Raw genomic sequence first — 23770 nt, forward strand, 5'->3', positions numbered from 1 at the left:
GCTCCTTAAGGAGAATTAAAAATAAATAACATGAAAATGGAAAAAGCAGCTGGCGCTGAGGCGTCCGCGAGGTTTCCGCGGGCCTCAGGAAACCGCCTGGGAAGTATCTGTGGGATCGGAAACGAATGGAAAACGCCCGGGGTGTCGTGCGGCTGCGACCAGGGACAGGTGGGGCCGTCTCTGGCTGAGCACAAACCCAGCTCCTGGCCTTTGGGGTATGCGCTTTTGCCCGTGAGAAGTTAAAATAGTAAACTGAACGCCATGTAATAAAGCACAGTATTGCAGGTTGTGTTTAGTCATCTTTGCAAAGCCTTTTCAGTGCTGGTTCCACAGCGAGAATACTTTGTGCAGAATAGTCGCTTATGTTTACATTCTGTACATAAAATTAAATTTGCAACCCTTTCTCTTAACTAGCATTGAAATGATTACTGTTTTATCTGTGCAAGGTCATAGAGGGCTGGCAGTTCTCTGCCTTGCTAGATGACTGCTTAGTCACATTTAACCATATTTAGTGCAGTTGATACATGACATATTTGGTGAGGAATTCTGTTTCCAAGTTTCTGAGGATTTTGAGTTAGACAGCCTTTGAAGGACATCACGTTTATTTCTTAAACACACTGGAGGAAATTTGCACTTAAATCTGTTCCTCACTGTCATCCTCTTAACTTTGGGAAGCTACTTGACTCTCAGAGAATTGCCTAAGTTGGTTCCGTATCAGAGGTACACCTCAACAGACTCCCTCTCCCAAGGCAACTAAGATCAAACTTTTTTAAAAAAACCAAAAACATTTGTTTACATTTTGTAGGTATGTGTTCCCATGTGCCATATCCGACCCTACTAACATAAACCTCTTTCTTTTCTTTTCTTTTCTTTTCTCTTTTCTTTTCTTTTCTTTTCTTTCCTTTCCTTTCCTTTCCTTTCCTTTTCTTTTCTTTTCTTTTCTTTTCTCTTTTCTTTTCTTTTCTTTTCTTTCCTTTCCTTTCCTTTCCTTTCCTTTCCTTTCCTTTCCTTTCCTTTTCTTTTCTTTTCTTTTCTTTTCCCACAGACTGAAGGTTTCTCTGAAGCTTAATCTTCAAGATGAAGTTCTTACTAGCGGTTTTCTTGTTCGTCTCGTTTTCCTTATGGGTCGAGGAAGTCTATTCCAAAGAAAAGTCTTCAAAGAAAGGAAAGGGGAAAAAGAAGCAATATCTATGTCCATCGTATGTTCCTTGTTTCTTTTATGCTTTTGTATGATGGCGATCCTGCTGTATTTTTAACAGGGAAAATTACATGACAATTGAAGTAGAAGGTGATGCTTTCTGCCGAGAGAATGGGGTTTGAGGTGGGAATGGGAGGAGGAGGGTTTGATCAGCATCATAGCTAAGTTCTGTCAATGGGTGTGTTTCTTCTGCAGCAGGTCCTCTGTTTTAATGACAGGAAAAATCTAAGCTATAGTAAATCGTGTCTGTCTTTGTGGGGGATTCCAACCCAGTGTCTTGCTATTTATGGGGACATAGTAACGTTATAGTGCTATGCTGTCTAGCATCGTGTTGCAGGTATACTGAGAAAAGCAAAGGGGATGCAAAACTGTTGTACTGAAATTCAGTTTCTGTAAGAGAAGGCTTGTCCTACACATAACCTTACTGCATGTTGGATAGAACTAAGGTCTTCAGCATCTTCCATCAATGATTTACAGTACTATAACTTTTATGGAGGTGGATTGATTGTTGCTATAAAGCGTGCCCTTATGGAGTAATCTCTCTGTAAAAATACAGAAATCAAAATCTGTGATTGCCCAGCTGAATAGAGAATGTATTCTGGACACTTATGATTACTTGATATTAAAAATACTCCCTCTTTCTAATGCCTACCACGTTTTAGGTTGTGATCCATAGGACAATACAAAAGTTTTATTTGTGAGGGCCTCTTTTGTCATTTTCTTGGCCAGCCTTGCTCATCTTTTTAGTGTTATGGTGTAAATGTCCGAGGAAAAGATAGATAGACTATAATAAATAATATATATCATATATAACTATGCCTGAAATTATAAAATTGTTTAGATAAATTTAAAACACATTTCTTCTTTGACCATAAAAGAAGAAGGCTGGAAGATGAGACCGCTATTTAACATTAACAGACTTTTTCCAAAGAAGAGAGAAAAATAAGTAAAATAACCAGACAGAAGCAATGTTTGAATAATACTTTTTAAAGTTCCCACTCTTTTTAAATATTGACAGTGATGTTTATTTGTAACCCCAAATTTTTAGAAAGTTTCTACATATGGTGAGTGTTTTCATTCTTTTTTAATATCAAACCTGAAAAATGAGTTGTATCTTTGGATTTGAATACGTTAAGATACAAGTCGCAAATGTGATCATGAGTCATCTGAAATGACCCCTACCCATTCTATCTCCTTTGAATAGTTAAGTTGAGCTCTGTATGGAGCTTTTGGTCTGAGCTACCATGAGGATTTGTGGCAAGGGGAGAAATGTCATCGTTCCCAGGACAGGAGTAAGCACTGAAGTCCTCAGAAAGTGAGTTACACAGCTGTGAACTGAATCCAGATCTTCTGTGGTCTCATCGAAGCAGCCAGCTTTTCCCCTCTGTTCTTGACTTGGCTTTAATTAGAATTCAAAACAATGATGTCATTTTATCTTGCTAAGTGGGTGGGGTTTTTTTGTTTGTTTTTCTGTTAAGCACAGTATTTCTTGGTATCCTGTTCTTTTTGATACTGGTTGATGTTACAACCATTAAATACGATGTCATTTGTCACCAATATACTTGAAAAGCATTGAATAAATGCTATAATTTTCGAAGTGAAACTTCTACAGTCCAGCCAGTTGAAGCTTTCTGCAAAAATGCTAGCGGAATCCAGTATTTGTCAGATGTATGACGTGTGCAGTGTTGCTAGCTAGAATTAATTGCTGTAGCACTGAGCCCTGTCAGATTTTCTGAATAATGAACAAGTTGTCTGTGTCTTACTTGGCTGAAGTTCACAGCCTGAGAGACAACCACTTGTAATAGCAGAGTTGTGGCACTGCTGTTTTTGTGGCTGACACCTAGAAGACCTCTCATGTGAATGAGCAATGAAAGTCAGTTCTGTCTTGCGGAGAAATTATCTAATGCTCTTTTAACTCGGGCTACTGATGGCAAAATTTCAATCATCAGCATGTTTTCTATAATCTTTCACAAAACTTCCTTACTTAGTGACACTCTGTGTTATAAAAAAGGCTGCCTACTCTTAATAATTTTTTCCTGTGAAAAAAAAGTAAGGAATTTTTCCTCAGAAACAAACCAAAACACAGTGCAGTGGAGTGGGAATTAAGTGACACCATAAGGGTTGACCAAAAATAGTCTCAAAGGAAGTGGTTGAATGAAAAATTTACTAGTAAAGCACAAAAGAAATCTTTTAGAAGAATGCATTGTATCTTTTTTAAAGAAAATAAATAGGATTTTACATCATTTACAAAAGTGAGTGGTACAAATTCCTAATGAAAACATACATTTATAAGTTAAAGTCTTAATCTACCTTCAATTTACGTTGGTTACTGGTGTAATAAAGTTTAAAGCTTAATTGTAACAAATTACTGCCTTTTGTTTCCTTACAACATGTGAAAAGCTAAATTTTACCTTCTGAAGAGAACAAAAAAACACACTAGTAATTCTATAAGGAACAGTCTTCTCTTTACAAACTTTATAATGAAATTCAAAGGTATGCAAATGATTTTCCAGGAAAGATTTATGCTGAACCTGACATTACTGCTTGAGTTCCTTAGTTTGATGTTAAGAAATGGATGGTTATAAGACTGGTTTGGGACTTCCGCATGAAGTTGTTTGTATGAAAACTGAGCATACTTGAACTTTTCCTTTTGTGGCTCTCCAGAATACAAGCCTTTCACCAAATGCGCCCCTCTGGCATGAAATTAACTACTATTAGAATAAGCTGAAAACAAGTTGATTAGAAACCCCATAAAAAGTTCATTATTGTCTCATAAACAGGTATTTGCTTCCTTCAATTAGGAAAATTCTATTTTGCATCTTAGAGCAAAACTCTTACTTGTGATTATTCATAATGCTGTACTTCTCAGTGCATTGTGTGATAGTGGCTTGATTGGCCATGTTATTTTCATTTAGTTCTGAAACTGTTTTTCCCAGCTTTTTTATTGAGGGGTTTCATGAAGCTGATGATTAATCACTTGGTTCTTATTTTGATTTAATGCTTGCTCAGAACAGATGAAAGATTTCACATCTTACATTTAGATCATCTTCCTTCTTACCTCAGGCTTTCTAAATGAAACATAGAGCAATTATACTTGTGTCTGATACCTGAACGTTTGTTGATTAACGAAGAAATATATTAGGCCTAAAGTCCTATAATAGGGACTTATGTTTTGCAGCATAAATCTGAGAAGCTGGCTTCCGCAGATGCATTGTGCAATAAAATATAAAGCTTTAGTGTAAAAAAACCTCTCACCTTTTCTTTCCATGAAAAATATAAAAAAAAAAAAAAGAAACGGGTCCACCTCTTCAAGAAAAAAATTAAGAATTTTGTGGATTACAGTATTCTGTTTACAAAGCTTATTTCGAAATTCACTCTACTGAATACAGATGATTTCAGTATAGCCACAGATGGATTTAGTCACTTGATCTCTTTCTTGATCGTAGACTACCCATCAGCTGTATTACCTCTGTTGCTTAATTCTTATTAACTTCCTCATAATTCCTCATAATACCACTTTCTGGTAAACATGTTGAACACTTAACTGTGAGCTTTTCTAAGAGCACTGCTGAAAAATGTTTTTCCTTTTGTTATGTCACGATAAGTACTTCAGTTATTTTATGATGTTCAAGCTGCTGCCTTTATCCCCACAATCCTTAGTAGCCCAGACAGTCTCTCCTCAAAACTACTTGCAAGATCTCTAGACAAATGAAATTATAAGGAAAGGGAAGTTTGCTTATGACAGTGTTACAGAAGGCATAGAGATAGATGTAAGTGTCAAATAGCAGCTAACGAAATCAGTTACGACTGTGCTCGTAATCACAACTATCCCTGTTAATTATAGTTTTAGTATGACTCAGCTGTTCACTTGCACAATGTTCATTTCTGAAGACCCCACAGCATCTCTAATCCTACGGCAATGCTAAGAGTATAACCTCAATCACTAAATCTCATTCTTTTGTCTGGATGTCAAGACTGTGCTTTTAAAATGGCGTCCCTCCTCACCTTTATGCATTTTTCCATGTGGAGATTTATATCCATGTAGATGATTAACTAAATACTGTATGATATCTATAGAGACTTTTTTACCCACAAAGCAGGAGTACAAATCATATTTTGGCTTGTATTCAATAAAGCGTATCAGCTACTGCAGAAACTGTGAAATGGCCCTCTAAGCCTTCCAGAAAACATGGCTTGTGCCATCTGCCAGGGCAGAAGCTTAGAAAGGTCACAGACGCCAAGGTTCAATAAACAGCTTCTTTTAAAAAATAACAGCAAAAGACAGTGGAACTAGGGAAAAAAGCCTTTGATGTGTTTAAAACAGAGTTGTATGAAAGTCTGTCCTAAAATTTCTCTTGGTTAACTGTCAGCTTCTGACATGCTCTTCCCATAAAGACTAAAGTAGAAGTTCAAAGTGTATCTTTCATCTTGGATCTTCTCCACCGTCCCATGGACAAGGACTTTTTTGAATTATGATGTCAAGCGTTTGGGTATACATGGCCTCTCTATCTGTAGTATGTGATCATCCCCAAAATGTCAATGGTGGGAAAGTGGAATCATCTCTGTCTTCATTCCCGTCTTGTAGAAGGCACTGTTGATAGTTTGTGAACATTTTCATTTGTAGGTATGATGGACAGGTTGATACAGTTTGTGGGAGAAGATGGAATGAAGTTGAAAAGCCTGAATTTGGTTGTGGAGGCAGTTACGTCTCACAGTCATTCTGAAAAGAAGTATATTGCAGAGCCCAGGTCTGGTTCCTATAAAAATTCTTTTGCCCCACAGTAACAGCAGTTGGGCAATGGTTTAATTATTCTGTAGCATGTAACTCTCATGGAAAGCCGTGATCCCGGACAGATAGGACCACATTCCAGGAGATTTGGGAATTTGTTTTCAGAGTGGATAAACACGCTGGGGAGTAAAAGATAAAGCTATATAAGCAAAACCTAAGTTCTCTTGTAAAACAGTAATTAAACATGGTAGGCTGGTTCTCGTTCAGTAATTGTCCCTCTCAGTGAGCAGCATTTACTCTATTCTGAACACTGTAGTGATGAGACACTACAGTCGTGCAGTAAAGTTGCAGACTTTGTATTTCATATGCAACTGCCAGACTGAGAAATTACTTGTATCTGCAGGTTAAATTACACCCCCTAAACCTAAGCGCAAGGAAAACCATAGGACTGAATTCTGTTCTCAGCTCCACCAAATGGATCTTTGAAAGACAAATTACATAGAATGTATCTCCACTTATGCCACCATACAAGGTGGTTAGATTTTACCAAGATCCATGTGTTGTCTCAGTACTTACCGCATTTGGAAAAAAGACTGGGACAAGGAACTGATGTGGATAAATTATTTTTAAAATGTCTGTAGTTCTGCTTAAACATCTGGGTGCTGATCATGTTTCACGCCTGCATGCGATATCAGGACACAACAGGACGCCTGTTATGCGCAAGGGTCGCTTAGGTGGTAACTTTAGTAGGATGCAGAGATGCCTAAGCTAGGCACAAACAAGCTAATTTTAAGAAATGGAAGCATGGTTAGCTTGCTGTGAGCAGTACTAGTCAGGCTGGATGAAGTACCATACTGACCTGGTTCTACCGGTTTGGGGGCTGTCATCTCTGTGGCAGACAGGTGAATCTGCCTGCTTTTCTCAAGCTTAAGGAATAGTAAGAAAGCACTTCAGATTGCCATGTAAACACTCCTTAAGGTGTCCAACCCTGGCAACGTTGAATGTGAAACCAAAGCTGGACTTAGAGGTTTCTGATAGACAAGGACTGAAGTAGTGACACTAGCTGAGCTCTTCACACCACCCAACTTCAGGAAGATTGCTTACATGCCCACATTAGGAGACTATGCTCTTTAGTCTATCTACAATGAAAGATGAGTTATTTCACCCCACAATTCAGGGTGCCCAATTCGGGGTGCCCAATCTGGGTTTCTGTTTTAAATTCCACTATGAAGGAACCTTTCTCTTTGTTCACCACACTGCATTACCTCCAAATTTAGGTACTGAAGTTACATACCTAATTTTAGGTGTTTAGCTGTCAACTGCATTTGTGAGGACACATAAACAGTTATTCAGAGTTCCATAGTTTTAATGTCATTTGAGTGGTATTTCTTTGCATCGGAGGCATCGTAATTATTCTTCCTAGTAACAGAGATGTTACCCGGTACAGTTTGAAAATGTAGCTATTAAGCATACGAGAGATCATAGAGATCACTCAGAAGAATTATATAGTATCTCGTTGATTTGTATTAACCTGTTTTTATGCTTCAAGTTATTGGACTCAGAAAATCAAATGCCTGCAAATCAGAACACTGCTGGTTTATATCAGGGAAATAATACTTACAATATATGGTGAGATGACAGATTTTGTGTCTCCCAAAACTTATTTTTATCATTCTCAGATATACACTGCCATGTTATATGACTAAAATGTCAGTTTCCATCACATACATTAGATAAAATGTACTAAAATCTGTTGTTTCAGCATTGTATAGGAAATTTTTCTGGAGATAACTGAACAGTGTGAGTTGGAATATATGTTTTTATCTGTCAGACAGTAATCTAGAACTATGCAAAGGCAAAGTTTAATGCTAGATTATCCCAGCTATGCACTCTAAGCAAACACCAGCAATAGAATAAGCATGCTACCTGACTGTCTGGACTGCAGTGTATTGAAAGATGCTGTGTGAATACGTCCTTGTGACAGGTCTTTTTTTTTTTTCCCCCTGATTGTCATGCCATAAGTAAAAAGTATATCCGTGTTCTCTTCTAAAGTTAGAGGTTCTTCAGCTTAATGGGATGTTAAGGCTAGGGATCAGGGCAATAGGTGAATTAATACAACAGCAAAGGTTCTCCTTTCCACTTGTATAGAATATTGTTTATACTCATTTCTCCAGTCATCCTCCTGTAGCACTGCATGTGATAAGGACTTCTTGTAACTTCAGTGAGCTCTGAGAGACTAAATGTCATGATAACCCGTAGAGATCTAATGTCTTCTGACACATTTGCTTAACACAAACATAAGGGAGCTATATAAATTTCAAACCAAGTGTAATAGATGGTTCCTTTTGCTATGCATATCTGCTTATCTAAATTTGCGGATTTTGATTAGTGAATTACGAAAATAATTGTCCATTGCCATCAACTGAAAATGTTAATCGTGTTCTTCAAAGATAAAATGTGTAGAGCTGCAGTGGAAGAGGAGATGGACACCTTACTTACTTACTTACACCATATCCTGTGAAACACAGTATTTAAAGTCATGCTTTTATTCATCAATGATACCAGAAGTAACATCCCAAAGACTGGAGAGAGGCCAGTCATATCACACAGAGATGCTATGACGAAAGACTAACTGTACTTTGTTTTCTTTCTGGCTTTTGAGGGCACTGTTTGTAGAAGTGAGAACACTTTTGAGAATACTGTTTGTTTTCTCTTTGTTTTGCAGAAAAGGGGAAAACATACTTTGGGTTTGGGGTTTTTGTGGTTTTTTTTTTTTTTTGTTATTTAGTCAAAATTCTTGTTAAGGCAATTTCTAGCTTTACTATTACTTGCTTTTAAATTCCCTTTATAGCAACTGTGAGACTTTCGTTGCCTTACCCTTTGCTTGGTATTTACCATATCTTGATTAGAACTCATCAATTACTGTGAAGAATGCTGCTTTATTTCCATTTCCTAATGCTTTCCAGCAGCTCCACATACATTCAACACAAGTTGAAATAAATGTATTAAAATTACAATGCATGCTACAACTGGTGGAAATCTAAGGGAAATCTTAGGCTAGTTATTGACTTTTCACAAATGTGAAAATTGTAGGTTGAATAAGAAAAAGTAGTAACTTCTCAGTTGGGGAGTGTTGTTATATGGGAATCAGACAGCCTTTAGCAAATTAAAGTACTGCTTCTTTTAGGAAGGGAAATCTCAGCTCAAATTCTTTTTCTCTTATGTAGTCTACACATTGGCCTATCATTAATTCATTCCAGAATGGCCAATTAAGCAGGGGTGGTAGTGGCTTTAGGTAAATATCTTAGTGGCATGAATAGTCCCAGCCTGTTTCTCCAAGCACCTAACCCATCCCATTTGCTGTTTTGTTAAGTCACTTTGCTCATCTATCACTCTGAAAGTGGCATAACCTCTTAACTCACCAAAAGCTACACATATGACTTACTGATTTGCAGGTGAAATTTTGGCATTTTGATCAGCAAGGCTCTCTGAAGGAAATCCTGTCCTTGTGACAATATTTAGTCGCATGAATGCTATTCAGTGATGGTAGTTCAATGACAGCATGCTGTAAATGACCACAGTGAAAATATAACTGATACTCAGCAGAGCTTTTTTCCCGGTAGCTATTCCAACCACTTCATTCAAAGTCACCTTTAAAAAATAGCAATTACTGACTCTCTGTGCTTCTTCTCCCAACTCAGAACAGCCAATGCTGTTGTATTTCACTGGGTTCTTATATAAATGAGGATAAATGTGTGCGCATTACGCTTGTATAAGTTCAAAACACTACCCAACAACTTACGGAAGATGTCATCATGATGTTCTTTACCAGAAAGCAGTGCTGCCACCCGTTCTTCATCCCATCGCTATCTTCCCAGTGCAGTAAATCTCCTTTGCCTAATTCATGGTAGACCTTTGAACAAAGAGCCTGAACAGATATTTGTATTAACGTACTTCTGCAGTGCAACTCAGATCTCACAAAACTACCACCTTATTCCTCTTACTTGAAGAGACAAATAAACCTGTCAGCTGTATTTGGCTTTCTTTTGCTGTTAGATGCTCACTCATTTAATTTCTCAGACTTTTTTCCTCTTTTTCTCATTGCATTTTATGAGCATCTGTATTTAATTTATGTGTTCATGTTATCCTGTGTAGGATTACCATCATCACTATTTAATGAACTTCTTTGTATAATCCATAGCAGAAATTAAAAAAAAAAAAAAAAATTAAGTTTGTTCATTACTTGTTGTTTGTTTTTGTTTTGACATTTCATTAATACCAGGCATATATGATTTAGAAAGAAATCTTATTGCTTGTGTTAAGGAGACCCTCCTTTTATAAATATAATTTCTGTAAGCATCTGATGTAGATGTTTTAAATATTAAGGTGCGTGACTTGCAGGGAAGCAATGCTGTGAACCTTTTCGTATCAGATAGAATACAGTGTACAGAGAGTTTACCTGCCTTTTAAATAGTTAAATGAGCATTCTTTTCTGTCTTGTTCCTGCTACAAAATGGAAAATAATCTTAACATTTAACTTTATGTTTTCCTATCGTCCAATTAGTAGCAACTGCAAAAAAAGCATACAAAGCTGGTTTATGATATTTCTGTAGCAACCTGTTCATTGGTAAAGGTCATCACTGAAAACTGAACACAAATCTCAAAATGACAGAAATAAATTAGTTCTCTTGCATAATGGTCCAAATCCAAATCAAATATAAAAAACCATAAACACAACCCCGGGAGAATTGTTTGAAAGTTAATTTATCAAATATTCAAAGGGGTTAGAACACCTATTGCTATTTAATTGCTCTAATAGTAAATTAGCAGAGGTTTATTGTACACAGAATAAGGACATACTAGTGGAAGTTAACATGTGATACTCAAAGTAAAAAGTTCCTAGTTTTATTAGTGGACCATTTATCTCTGGGTAAGTGCTGATAGAACAAGTAGTTCACCTGTGCAGTTGTTAAATGTGGCAGCAGTTTTTAGTGTGTTTGCAAGAGATGGGTGGGGAGTTATATACTGCAGCCACTTAAAGCTGCTCCACAATTTTTTCTCGTCCTGTATGTTACAGTTTAAGCTGTACTCATGGATACACACTTTTTGGTAGCTACATCTTTGGTAGCCTTCAGAATTCATACTAATCCTGTTAGCGACTGGGGAGTAGTCTGAATTTTCAAGGACAATTGGGTGGATATTTGCTGTCTTAGCTGAGTTGGTGTACTTTTTTCTCCCTCATGTATAACGTCAAACAAATACAAGCAAGTAGTTAAACAGTTATGCAGCTCTAGGTTTCAGAAATATCCTGAGTACAATAGGGAAAACAGAAATCTGATTGTTTTGTTTCTGAAGGATAAAACGCTCAAAGGGTATCAAGGAGACTATGATAGAATAAAATGCAGTTATGTTATCATAAATGGTTAATGTTTTTAATAATAGGGAACCCCTTCATAGTTCTATTTATAAACATTTTAGCTGTTAAATGTTAACTGAGGAGATTAAATCTCATTGTAAAGGCATAGTAAGTGCTACCAAGTCAGCAGGTCTTGTTCAATTGCTCTTTGAAACCGTTTCCCTTAGGTTTGAGTTAAAACAGTTGATTTTAAAGGTGAGGTTATTCATAAAAGCTCTGCAAGGGCCAGGATCTGGTCTCATCTCCAGTTTTCAATCAAATAGTGATATCATGCAATGGTGATAGTTATTTATTAATTAATTAATTTCACGTAGTCATTAAGGAAGATGCTGAACAGGAGCTCCTATAAATGGACATCTTAAAATCACGAGGTCTGATATATTCATGCAACTTTTTTTTTTTTAAACCGGCCAAAAGTCTTTTGGCGAGTTAATATTTTCTTCAATAAATGTTTGAATAATGCAGAAGTCCCAGAGGACATGAAGGAAGCTGAGGGATGAGAAGAAAACTAGCAGTGAACTGAGATGTTACAATGAATAACCCGTAGGTCTGTCAAGCTGACATTGATATGGGAAAGAATAATGAAAAAAAAAAATTAAGCAGAGTAAAGGGGGCAACGGCAGCTGATACTGATTATGGAAAACATTTAGGAAATAAACTGGATCATTTTAAAAAATATGTTCATACAGTTGTTTGCTAGAGGTAATAGTGTTGATGTATATGACCTATGCCTCTGTAGGGTGTCTTACTGTTACATGGCATCTTGGTTACTAAATTTCAATGGCAGAAAGTCAGCAGAGTAGTCGTCATAAAATGGATGGCAAAGTGATTACAAGACAGGATTCAAAATTGGAAAACATCACAGGATAGGTTCTAGAGACAATGTATAAATTCATTTACGTGACGTTATTAGCCTGCTAGGTGCATAAAGTACATGGGGTGGGGACTGATGCACCCTCATTGCTTTTTATTACACTCATTTTCATGTTACTCTTGTAGCTACATTTACCTGTTACAGGTTCTTTTTAATTTTAGCGATAGTTTTAATTTAACACGCAACACAATAACAGCAAGGTAAATGGAGATAATTAAATTTCCCCTGCAAAACCAGAGGAGAGTCCAAGGTCTCGTTTTCCATAACAAAGCTTTTATTAGCACTTGACAAGGAGACTATGCAATGGCTCCAGCTCTCGGTGGAGTAGCTGGTGCTGGCACGCCAGAGCAGGAGACTGCCAAAAGCCTGTGCACGGTTTCGCACCTACAAAGTGCCTGTCAGTTTACGTATGTTCCTAATCTGTCAGTCACTAAAAATAGTTCAGGTGGCTGCTTTCTACTAAGGAAGAAATCATGTCCCTCTGGATATCTGTATTAGGAGAGAAGTGAAGAATTAGTGAATTGCAGTTTATTTATTCTCTCAAGTTTACAGTTAAGAGTATATAGAAGAGCTTTGACTTTTGTATAGTTTCTTGAAAAATACTGAAACATCACAAAGACAGGAAGACTATACCCTATGGAACCTGAAAATGCTGAACACATTTTGCTCATGAAATGGCATTTATGGCATGACTTTAAAATGACTTAAGTTTAAAGCACACGGTTGTTTCTGTCTTAATAGTAACTAATGCACTTTTCTTTACAGCCAGCAATCAGCTGAAGACCTTGCCAGAGTACCAGTTAATTCTACCAGCAATATCTTGAATAGGCTATTGCTCAGTTATGATCCCAGGATAAGGCCTAATTTCAAAGGTTTGTCAGATATTTCAGCCTTTTTTTTAGTCTTTGGAATTTAACTTTTGCTCTTTTCACGCATAGAAAATTCATGTAGAGATAATATTCACAACCTAAATTTCTGTTTTGTTTTGTTTTGTTTTTAAATGGCAATTTCCCTAGATAGTGTGAAACTGCAGGAGATAGTTACCCTTTTGAGCTGAAAGGTAATATGTTAGGATTTCATGATCATACTAGTATGTGATGCTTTAATAGTATTATTATTATCATTATTTTTATTATTTTATAAAAGTTTTTTTTAAAGTAGAATTAGATTTTATAGAATAAGTTTTTTAAATGTCTTTTTATCCCTACATTTTAGTTAGACTTTAGTAGTATCTCCCCTTTACAGTATTTTAAAACACCAAAATTCTCTACAGAGATCCTTTAAGATGACTATAAAACTTGGGCTCAGCAGTATCACTACTGGAAAACCATACAGTTATTAAACCCTTTAAAGATATGTTAGTAATACAGCTTACACACTTTGGGATTTCAAATAGGTAATGAATTTAAACACATTCTCTGACTTTAAAACATCTCCCTGGTAGTCAAATGTTGTAGGAATCTTCCATATAGGCAAATGTCATTTCCTTACATATGCAGAAAAGGTTGGAATACATATTTTCTGCAAAACCTGTAATAACTCTTAAGTATCACTTTCTAGGAATTAGATTATTTCCCTGCTGGAAAAAGGCATAGACTTTTTTGTTACATTACAGACACTGAAGTTTATATAAGTCAGTTCTTTCTTTTTAAAACTTGTATTTAATTATACGTACATTAAGAGATATTTTAACATGCACATCAATAGTATGATAAATTTGGAAATCTATAATCTTTATCATGCTTTTGAAGAGACCATTTTCAGATGTTCTGTTTAACTAAGTTTTATAAATGTATTAAACTCAGTTCTCAGCAAGTGACCTGCTTTTTTCTTATTCTCTGTAAAATGTTATTTATATGTTTCCAGCACTGAGCCTTGTCACAAAGAATAAATGTCCAGGCTCTGTTCTACCTGTTCTTCAGCATGATAAATCACAAAGCATATTACAGATTTCTTTATATTTTTGATAACTCTCCTGGCAGTCTGGTAAGAATCGAGATGGAAGGAAAAGGGAGGACGTGCAATGCTAACTTACAGGGAGGTGGAAGAAAAAGAACATTTTCTGACAAGTGGTTTGCCCATGTTAAAATGTTCCTCACCCATGAGTGATTTTCTTGGACGGCACTTCCTATTCAAATCTGGAAGAGATAGTACACTCTTGGCTACTAGTGGTGTGGTGGGTTCTCTGTCACGTGCATCAGGCCCTAAACAAAGTATTATGGTTATTGCATAACCAAAAGCACCACGTTTAACTGGTCTGATTTTAAAAAGAAAAACAACAAACTGGTTTAACTGAAAAAAGTGAAATCTTATCTTAGTGATTTTCTGGTGAACCAAGAGAACAAGTTTGAATTTATGTATTAAATGTACACTGAAATATTGTATGCAGACAAGCAAACTATTAGATGAGGCATATATATTACTTTGTATTTGCTTACTTTGTCAAAATCGTCTTTATATATTGTTATATCTCTTATTGCTGAAAATAGGAAGAATTCCACTGAATTAAGTACTTGTAACAGTGTCAAAGAGATCATATATATGCGTCTAGTGTACATACTGACACTCTCAGCATATAGTGCTAAATAAAACCAGTGGACCATAATTAGTTCTCACAACCATCAGGCCACTTCTCCCTGCTTCGTGATAACTCTCTGTTAACACCAGATTAAATGACTGCCAATCAGTTCCCGCAGTGTGACAGAGGGCAGATGTAGCAGCTGTCACACTATCCCTCTTCAACTACAGGAATCCTGGCTGTGGAAAAGAGGAAAAAATCCAGTCCGTCTTAATATCTTCACAGCTGCTGGCTTCTAGAAATTTTCTTGGCAAATTGGTAACCATTGTAAAATGGAGCAGCTTTCTCTTGCACCAAGGCTAAGTAGCTGTGAAAGCTGCATGCAGCAATTATTATCTGCCTATATTCATACTTTACAGTTATGTGCTTGACTTGCACAAAGAAGTATCCTCTTACAGTATAGGTAAATGTGTCATCATAAATCATAAACAGGTAATTTGGGATGGTAGATCATCATTATGACCTTGACAGTTAAAAGCGTCCGCTGCTAGAAATGTGAATTGCCTCTATCCATTAACACTGCGTGCAAAAGTAATACTGGATTGTGCATTCTGTGATAACAGAAAATCATGGAATTTGAAAATTATTCAAATTGATGATCTGTGAAATGCTTTAAGCTTTAGCGCTCTGGACTAAGGATTTTTTTTTTTCTGTTATCACTAGGTTGAAAAGAGTTTTTGTGATTTCTGTTGGCTTTCAATGGAAATAGGTTAAACCACAGGTTTTGAAAACTCTATATACTAACTTGAAAAGATAAAGTTGTATGACTCTATAAAAAAACATTTCACATTGTGATACCGGTATAAAGGAACTTCAAATGAAGGATAACGTACCTTTACAGGATTGTGCGGTTCACTAGAAATCTTTTTTTTTTTTTTTTAAAGGAATTCCAGACCGGCTTTTTTTCCAGTCGATGTTGCAGTCAATATCTTCATTAACAGCTTTGGGTCAATTCAAGAGACAACTATGGTAAGACTGAAATGAAATTAATATAGCACACTTGGAGATTTTCTTATTAAATTAAATTTCAGGCTGAGGATTATGAACTATAAAGTAGAAATAATTGTTATGATTGTAGACACTGAGAACTGAGTTAATGGGGTTAGTGATAGACTGACTGCGCTTTATGTCATAAACCTATTAATCTGTTTCACTCTGTATTTGTCCACACATTGTCATAGCTTTTAGAATCTGATGTACGTGAAAGGAAATCCACTGTTGCTAAGATGCAAGAAATACACTTATTTCCATAAATTATTATGTTCAGGTAAATTAAGTAATCTTTCTGAGAGTTAATATATACGTTGGTTGGTGTATTACTAAAGAAAATACTAGGACTGTATATGAGAGAGAAAGAACATACATGCCTAAGGCTGAAGCTTACAGGTTCTCTGTTTTATGTAGTTCTGAGGATAGGAGTAAATTGTGGAGGAATAGAAAGAGAAGGAGTAAAGGAGTAGATCGTCAATGGCCATGCTCTTACTCCTGTTTATTTCCTGTGTGAGAGAGATGAACTGAGGAGTGAAGTTTCTAAAAATTTATTTCCAGTTCAGTCAGAAAATTTCAACATGTCGATAACAGCACCAAAAAATCCTCATTACAGTTTTGACTTTTTTGTTTCTATAGGAAATAATATCAATTTCAAAATAAAAAGTCATTTCAGCAAAGCCATTCCAAATATTTTGGGACTTGAAGATCTTTTTTGCCATGGCATTTCCAATAAATACTGTCAAAAATATTGCAAAAAAATGACATTTCATTGTTGAAGATGTTCTGACCTGATCGGGTTTTTCTTTTATGTAAGAAAGAGGGGAGCATACTGTGTCTTGCCAGTGGGAAGCCACAGCCAGGGCATGCACTCAGCGTGGGAGTTCTGAGAAGCTCCCTGAGCATCCCATTTAGAAATAACTTTGGTGCTCTGCTGCATCTGAAGCATTAAGGCAGTTTCCAAAACCAGGATGCTCTTTTTAATGCTGTGACTAAGGCAGCATTCCTACTCATAATGGCACAGAAGCAATAAACCATAATATGGCTAATAAATAATAAAACACCTTTTGTTGTCAGTGGAAGTAAGTATTCACTTAAAATTCAGAACCGGCTTATGCGATACCCTAATGACATTTCAATAGGACTGCAGAGCCACTCAAAGTTAAACATATGTGGTGGCTGAAACAGCTTTTGAACAGCTTGGCCAGAAATTTCTGTTTCTTTAACTAGGAGTGAATAAAGATTTAGATTTGATTGCAAATGATAGTAAGTCAACTAATAGCATTAGTGGGAAGTGATATTAAAACAAAGAATGTAAGTATGCTGAAGACACCTCGAGATTTATCTCCTGAAAACAAAAAGTTTAAAGAGGGGCAGGGAGGAAGAGCAGGAAAGTAGGAGTGAGATAAGTGTCTAAGATGGCAGGTATATTAGGCCAGATGGCCCTTTCAGGTTTCTGAAATTTATTGCATGCTTTAAAAAATGACTTTTACAGAGGCTTTTTCACAATTCACCCAGATCCAAATAGTAACAAAACATGAATGTAAGGGGTCTGCTCCTGCCCCCCCTGCCCCCCAAATTAAGTATGCTCTCTATGGCAATGCATGTATGCCTGTCTGTGAATTCCTGATATGGTTACTCACAAATTTACTAGGATGTTCTGTAAGATAAGTGATGCTCTCCTCCATATTTCAGAACTTCAGACACCATCCTTACCTTAATTTATGCTTTTATTTAGATTTCTACATCCAGCCGATCACCATGATAGCTAAGCATGTTTATGTGAAGTTTGGATTATTTCTTGGTTGCCTTAATGTATCACAGGAAGCACTGACAAAAGAAACAGTCAGTCTGTTCTTCCACATATCACTTGGGAAACTCTTCCTGCTGCAGTGGGGATTGGGTCCTGTGGACATTCAGGAACCACTGCTCTCTTGGGGAGAGCCTGGTACTTGTCTTCAGATGGTCTGGGTAATGCACCAGACAGTAGAAGCAAGTCCCTTAGACTAGGAAAAAAATTGTACCTCCAGAATCACAGGAAAAGTGTTTCCTGGAGCTGAGGCACCAACTCTGTGAAGGACCAGAGGGGTCTCTTGCATCCAGAAAGGAGATTGTTACTGACATTTGCAGTCAGTAACAGAGCTGCTAAAAAAAGTTCCTCCCCAAAAGCCTTGGAGAAGAGAGTGGCTGTCTGCATCTCTCCTGTCTCAGGCGTTGGTGTGAATCGCAAGGAATATTGATTTCTTGACTGTCTCTAAAGTTACCAGAAGCTACTAAACTGGTTGGAGTGGTATCATTACTGATGCCAAAATCTGTGAAATAATATATTTCTAAGTATTTCAGTCAATGAACTATCATGGTGATTCTTGGCTCTGTAGCCACTTCTGGCTGTAATAGCTGAATTCATATGTTTTCACAAAATCTATGTGGGAGTAAAGGGTCCTGTTTTAGCCATGCTAAAGGGACGATTCCTTCTTTTGGGTGATGGAAGGGTGGGGAAAAATAACCATGGGTGTCAGGTGATTGTAAGTGAGGTGATGGTAGAAGGCTCAACAAACAAATGTGTAGAGTGCCAGTGAGAAAAGGCCATTCGACAGGCTGATCTTTCATTCAGAAGGATGTTTAAAGAGATGCAGAAGGAAATATCTTCAACAAGATGTCCTGTATCCCACTCTTAGACCCCTCTCTGAAATAGCCAACTCTGGGCTTAATGTCTGGAAATTCTAATTAATCAACAGGGTCTCACGGTGTCCCTCGCTTTGACATCATGGTGGCTGCTTCTGATGGTTCCTCACATATTGCAGGAATCCCACAAAATTATTTTCAATTATTTTTTGCTTGCTGTCCTTCTGGTCCTATGACGATTGCATTCTTAGCTATGCAGTTGGCTCATCCTCAATAAAAAAGAGTAGAGATTACCTCCCACTGAGGTAGAGTCTACCTAGTTTTAAAAGAGAAGGGAATTTCTTTGTAGAAAAGCATCAACAGGTTTGAAGTAATATTGGTTTGAAGCAAGATAGGACCCATAGTGTGGATCCTATGCCCAGAAGCCTGTATTGCTTTAATCAAGCCCTTGTGAAGAAACTGAAGGGCAAATGTTTGCTCTGTGTCTAGAAAGGGTAGTGTCCATGTTGTGTTGTTGAATACTCGAGAGAATTGCGACATTTTCACACATGTATCAAAAAAGTTATTGGGAAAAACTAAACAAAAAATTAGTTAACTGCAGAGTGAGTAAGAATTTGCACAGCTAAAATGGAGGAGAGCTTATACCAGAGCTGCTGCCTTCCAGTAAGGTCCCTTTATCTTGAATCCTGTAACTTGTTTCCTTCTAGCTCATTAGACTACTTGTCTAGGATCCCCATGCTAACTCTGCTTCTGATTTTGCAGATGTTTGTTAGACTGCAGATTTGTGGGATAATATGGTGATTATGTCACATTTAGAAACTGTTATAGACTGGATGACCAGTCAAGGATTCCTAGGGATAGATCCTTTCTGGTATAAATACCCATAGGGCTATAATACTTCAGCTGTGCTGATGATCTAACCCTCTGTCTACAGCATCTATATTCAAGGTTTGTACTTGCAGTGTAACCTTTCTTCACTGACTCAAATGGCAAAACACCACTTCCTCCTTCTCTTTTACTTTAAAACCTTGCAGAAAGGTCTTTTTAATATTTATGTATATAAAAGAAAATTCAGTTTCCTTATTTTAATCTCAAAAACACCATTTTCTACTGTATTAACAGACAGTGCTATTATGCTTCCTTTCTTTGTATGAGGGCAGCTCATGTAGAAAAAGCCTTTCATGATCTTCTGTGTGCTCCAGTTTGCAGAAGGAGATGTATTGGCTATGCCTTGTTTCTGGCCTGAGGAGTTTTCTGGCCACATGCCCAGTTTAGTAGGTTGCATCTGAAATATTTCCTAGAATGCCTCCCCTTTCAACCTCCCTGAAAACAACTTGCCTTCTGTTGGAGTTTCATGGGAAAACAAAGCCCTGTAGAATACTTCTGTGATTCTTTTTACCTACCGGGTCCTCCTGGCTCTAATGCTGATGAATATCTCTTCCACCCCACCCCTAGTTTCAGGCTTTTTAATTGCTATTTGACTCTCCTTTATTATAAAATGCCGATCATTCTGCAATATTCAAAGAATGTTTGTAAAATGTATAGGAGGAAGACCATGTGCTTCATTCAGACGACTTCTCCAGCCCCTATTGAACCTAATTGTAGTGCACATACTGAATCTTAAAATTCATTGGCCAAATTTGAGAGGACTGGTTGCAGACTTCTTTCAAAACAAATTTATACCAGATCATAGTGTATACTGCTGCCAGATGCTGTAATAGTTCATATTCTTCTAAAAAGAAGCCCTTCTGCACTTAATTGTCTGGCTAGCCACAGTTTTGTATCCTGACATCTCTTTGCTTCCTTCTACATTTTCTATATTGCCTCAAGTATGTTGGTGGCCTTCCTCTCCAAATTCACCCTGTCACAAGTTTCTAGTCGTTTAGGTAGGTCTGAACCTACCTATTTTAGGTTAACAGGATTTTTCTTCCATTGACTTAAATGGGAAGAGAATCAAGTTCTTAAAATGTCACAACATCCCATTGTGTGGTATATTTAAGTTCATTTGTAGTAGAGCAAGGAAGGAAATAAAATAGCATCGACCTGATCTTACTTCCAATTCTTATTTTGCCAGTGCATTCTGCTTTTCAGTGATGTAAACATCTCCTTCTTCTGAATGGGTAAGCTGAAGGCAAGCATTGGACACTGCTTGTCATTTGCCTATGGCTTTGGGAAGGCATTTTATTTTGTTAAAATTAGGGCAATGCACTTGTTTATGGGGAAATTAATTTTGGTGTAATGAATAGTGTAATGCTTGTGAGCATGAATGGTATGCAGTATTTATCTCATGGTTAAAAGTAATTTTTTTCACTGAGACAAGAAGTGCATATGGAATAGGAACTTCAGCAAGAAGCAAGTAAATTTTCAATTATATACATATAATTGAAAAAATGCTTTCTGAGATGATGACCTGAATTCCCTCCTGTTTTGAAGCTTCTCTATGAGAGCCTTCCAGTACAAAGTCACTTCATATCAACTATTATTTTATACTTCTTCTTTACTTTGACAAGATAATGTAGGTCTTTGTATAAATAAGAGTCAGACTACATATATTTTTTTCAAAAATGGACTGCCAGCAAGTAACATATCTCTCAGAACTATGCATATTAATAAATATTGCCTAGGTTCTTCCTACTTAGGTTTGATGCTTTGCTTTTCCTTACAATGCAGTAAGGAAAAATATTACACAGTATAGGGTGATAAAGAAATACCTGGGCTGACCTGACTGGTGGACTGGACATGGGAAAGTGGGCACCGTATTCCAGTTAACAGGGTAAATCAACAGGGCACGTTATTCTGCATGAGGTCTTAGCCAACTGAACTCCTTCCTGTTGGAGTTAGCATGACTGTCTCAACATGGCACTTGCTTTGGACTGTAACTGTATACATTATAAGTACAACAGAAGAGAACTCACACTGTATCAACGGAAAAATGTGTAAGAGGGCATTAACGTGTAAAATAAACAACTTTATAAAATTAGTTTGTTATGCAGAATACATTGACAAACCAAAAATATGTTGAGAACTTTCACTCACAGATTTCTAGCATTTTGCTATATCTGTAAAGCAGTAGCAGTGTTTTCACTGCTCTAAAAGACACAGCCCTTATCTCAGGATGCTTTGTACCTAATAAACAATTATGAAAAAACAAAATGCACCATAGAAGACAACTAGGAAGACTGGAGATAGAAGTTATCTTACATACAGAATTTTGGTTTCTTTTGGTTTTTTTTTACTTTATTTCAACAATACCTTTATTCTTTTTCTGTATGTGATCTGCCTAGTTTACATATACATAAAAAAGAGGCACTGGCTTAAATGTAAATGTAAAAAGCAAAAAGACTTAGAGGTAAGACTGAAAAATCATAACTGACACACTGGGTCAGATTTTTCCTTTGGATGCACACAGCTTTCACTAAGGACAGAACGCATGCGGGTATCGTTTTGCCCTGAGACACATGCTACTCCAATTCCTGAAGGCAAAATTAGGTTCTCATTGAGCATGGCTCTACTACTGTCCATCCTTGAGCTAGAGTCCCGCTGAATTCAGAGGGAAGCTTCCTCTGTGTAAAGTCTTGATTTTGTCTCTTTGAGACCTACTCAGTTTCTGCTTTCATATGTGCTACCTCAGTACTTGTGTTGCAAGCTGGCATCAGTTTTCCTCAGTTACTAAAACAGTCCCAAAGCATTGTTACAAGGTCTGAGGCCATACTCTGGGTGTGTAGTGCAAAATCTGTTATCTACCTGGTCTGTTTCTGCTTTTATAGTGTGATATTTTGCCATCAGTGTGCCAGTTAACCAAATGGAGACTAAACTGGAATTTACACTCACAGGATATCCTGATAGAAGCGATATCGTGCCTGCTGCCTGCAGTGATTTAGTGTAGTCAAGCTATGGCCTCCCTCTGTCCTGCTGCATGCTTTTCTCTATGCCTAGGTAACAGAGGACTAATATCAAGGAGACAGAAAAATGATCCCGGAGGAAGAATTTGGCTTTTTTAAAAAAAAATGTTACCGTATTCAAAACATGAGTGAGACATCATCTACCAATTTGTGGTAAACTTAACACCAATGTCATTTGAATAGTGATTACTATCTTTGCGATAAAAAAATCAGGGCGTAAATTGCTTTTCTCTTCAGTCTGATAGAATGGTTTTCTTTCTCCATGGGTTTTTGGCTAGACTTTTGGCTCATCTAATATTTATGTATTCTTCCCATCAGGATTATAGAGTCAACATCTTTCTAAGACAGAAGTGGAATGACCCCAGACTCAAACTGCCCAATGACTGGAGAGGTTCAGATACGCTGACGGTGGACCCAACAATGTTTAAATGTCTTTGGAAGCCGGACTTATTCTTTGCAAATGAAAAAAATGCTAACTTCCATGATGTCACACAAGAAAATATCCTTCTTTTTATATTTCGGGATGGAGACGTCCTAGTCAGCATGAGGTATTTTATTGATGTATTTCTACCTTTTTTTTTAGATTACTTGATATGAGATATATATGCTGTGTTAGAATTAGTCACATAATACAGTTTATGACTAATATTTAAATTCATATGACGGTTTGTAAACAATACTACAATAAATTAAATGTGTGTAAAGAAATCAGATTAAGATGTTTTAAAGCATGTCAGCTGATAACACAGCAAGTACTAGAAATTTGAAGTGTATGTACATTTGTACATCATGTTAAGCTAACACATGAAGTAAACTAGTATTGCTGGAAACAAAATTTAAACCATTTTGATAATTGCTTGGATTCCTGGAAGAATAATGAAATCGATAAGTTATCTGAAGTAAAGCCTTCAGCAAAACAATATAATTTGCACACCACTTGAATTTCTACATCAACTAAAGAAAATTATGATTACTTACTAATGATATAGGGAAAGGCAGAAATTACAAAATTTGTGAATGTAAATGTTTTGTAAAAGTGCTGGAACACAATCCTGATTAAGTTCTATGCCTTACTGGATTTAGATTTTTTCAGAAGACCCAAAAATATTGTTTAATTTCATTGCAATTAATGCATACTTTTTTGTGGTTTGACTTGGTTTATCAAAGGTATACACCATGCCATAAAAATAATCATCCACTGAAAATAGCAAATTGATTGATTAAAAAGGATCTCGTAGTGAATTACAGCTCTGGAGAGTTTACAGACACAATGATTTGTAGAGATTAGGCTCAATTTCCTAACAGTGAGTGAATTTTCTTCTGGTGTGAACTGGAACATATTGCCCTGATAGAGGAAAAAATGATTATCTGAATATACTGCAACTTTACCGTTAAGAGGGAACCACTTCTGAAATTATGGTCACGTGAGCTATTTCTTCGTGGAGTAGAAGTGGCTAGAAA

The 23770-nt window shown here is 36.8% G+C and overlaps 1 protein-coding gene across 1 annotated transcript in view; it reads left to right on the plus strand.

The window, feature by feature from the left end:
- Positions 1–1077: 1077 nt before the first annotated feature.
- GLRB (glycine receptor beta) overlaps positions 1078–23770 on the plus strand; it is a 48771-nt gene continuing 26078 nt past the window's right edge. Inside the window, exons 1-4 of the mRNA XM_009283328.1 lie at positions 1078–1199; positions 12983–13093; positions 15689–15764; positions 22628–22857. Of these exons, the coding sequence (XP_009281603.1) occupies positions 1078–1199; positions 12983–13093; positions 15689–15764; positions 22628–22857 (539 nt within the window). The remainder of the gene's footprint in view (positions 1200–12982; positions 13094–15688; positions 15765–22627; positions 22858–23770) is intronic.

Source organism: Aptenodytes forsteri, unplaced genomic scaffold (assembly GCF_000699145.1).
Source record: "Aptenodytes forsteri isolate BGI_AS27 unplaced genomic scaffold, ASM69914v1 Scaffold6, whole genome shotgun sequence".
In the NCBI taxonomy this organism is placed as follows: Eukaryota; Metazoa; Chordata; class Aves; order Sphenisciformes; family Spheniscidae; genus Aptenodytes; species Aptenodytes forsteri.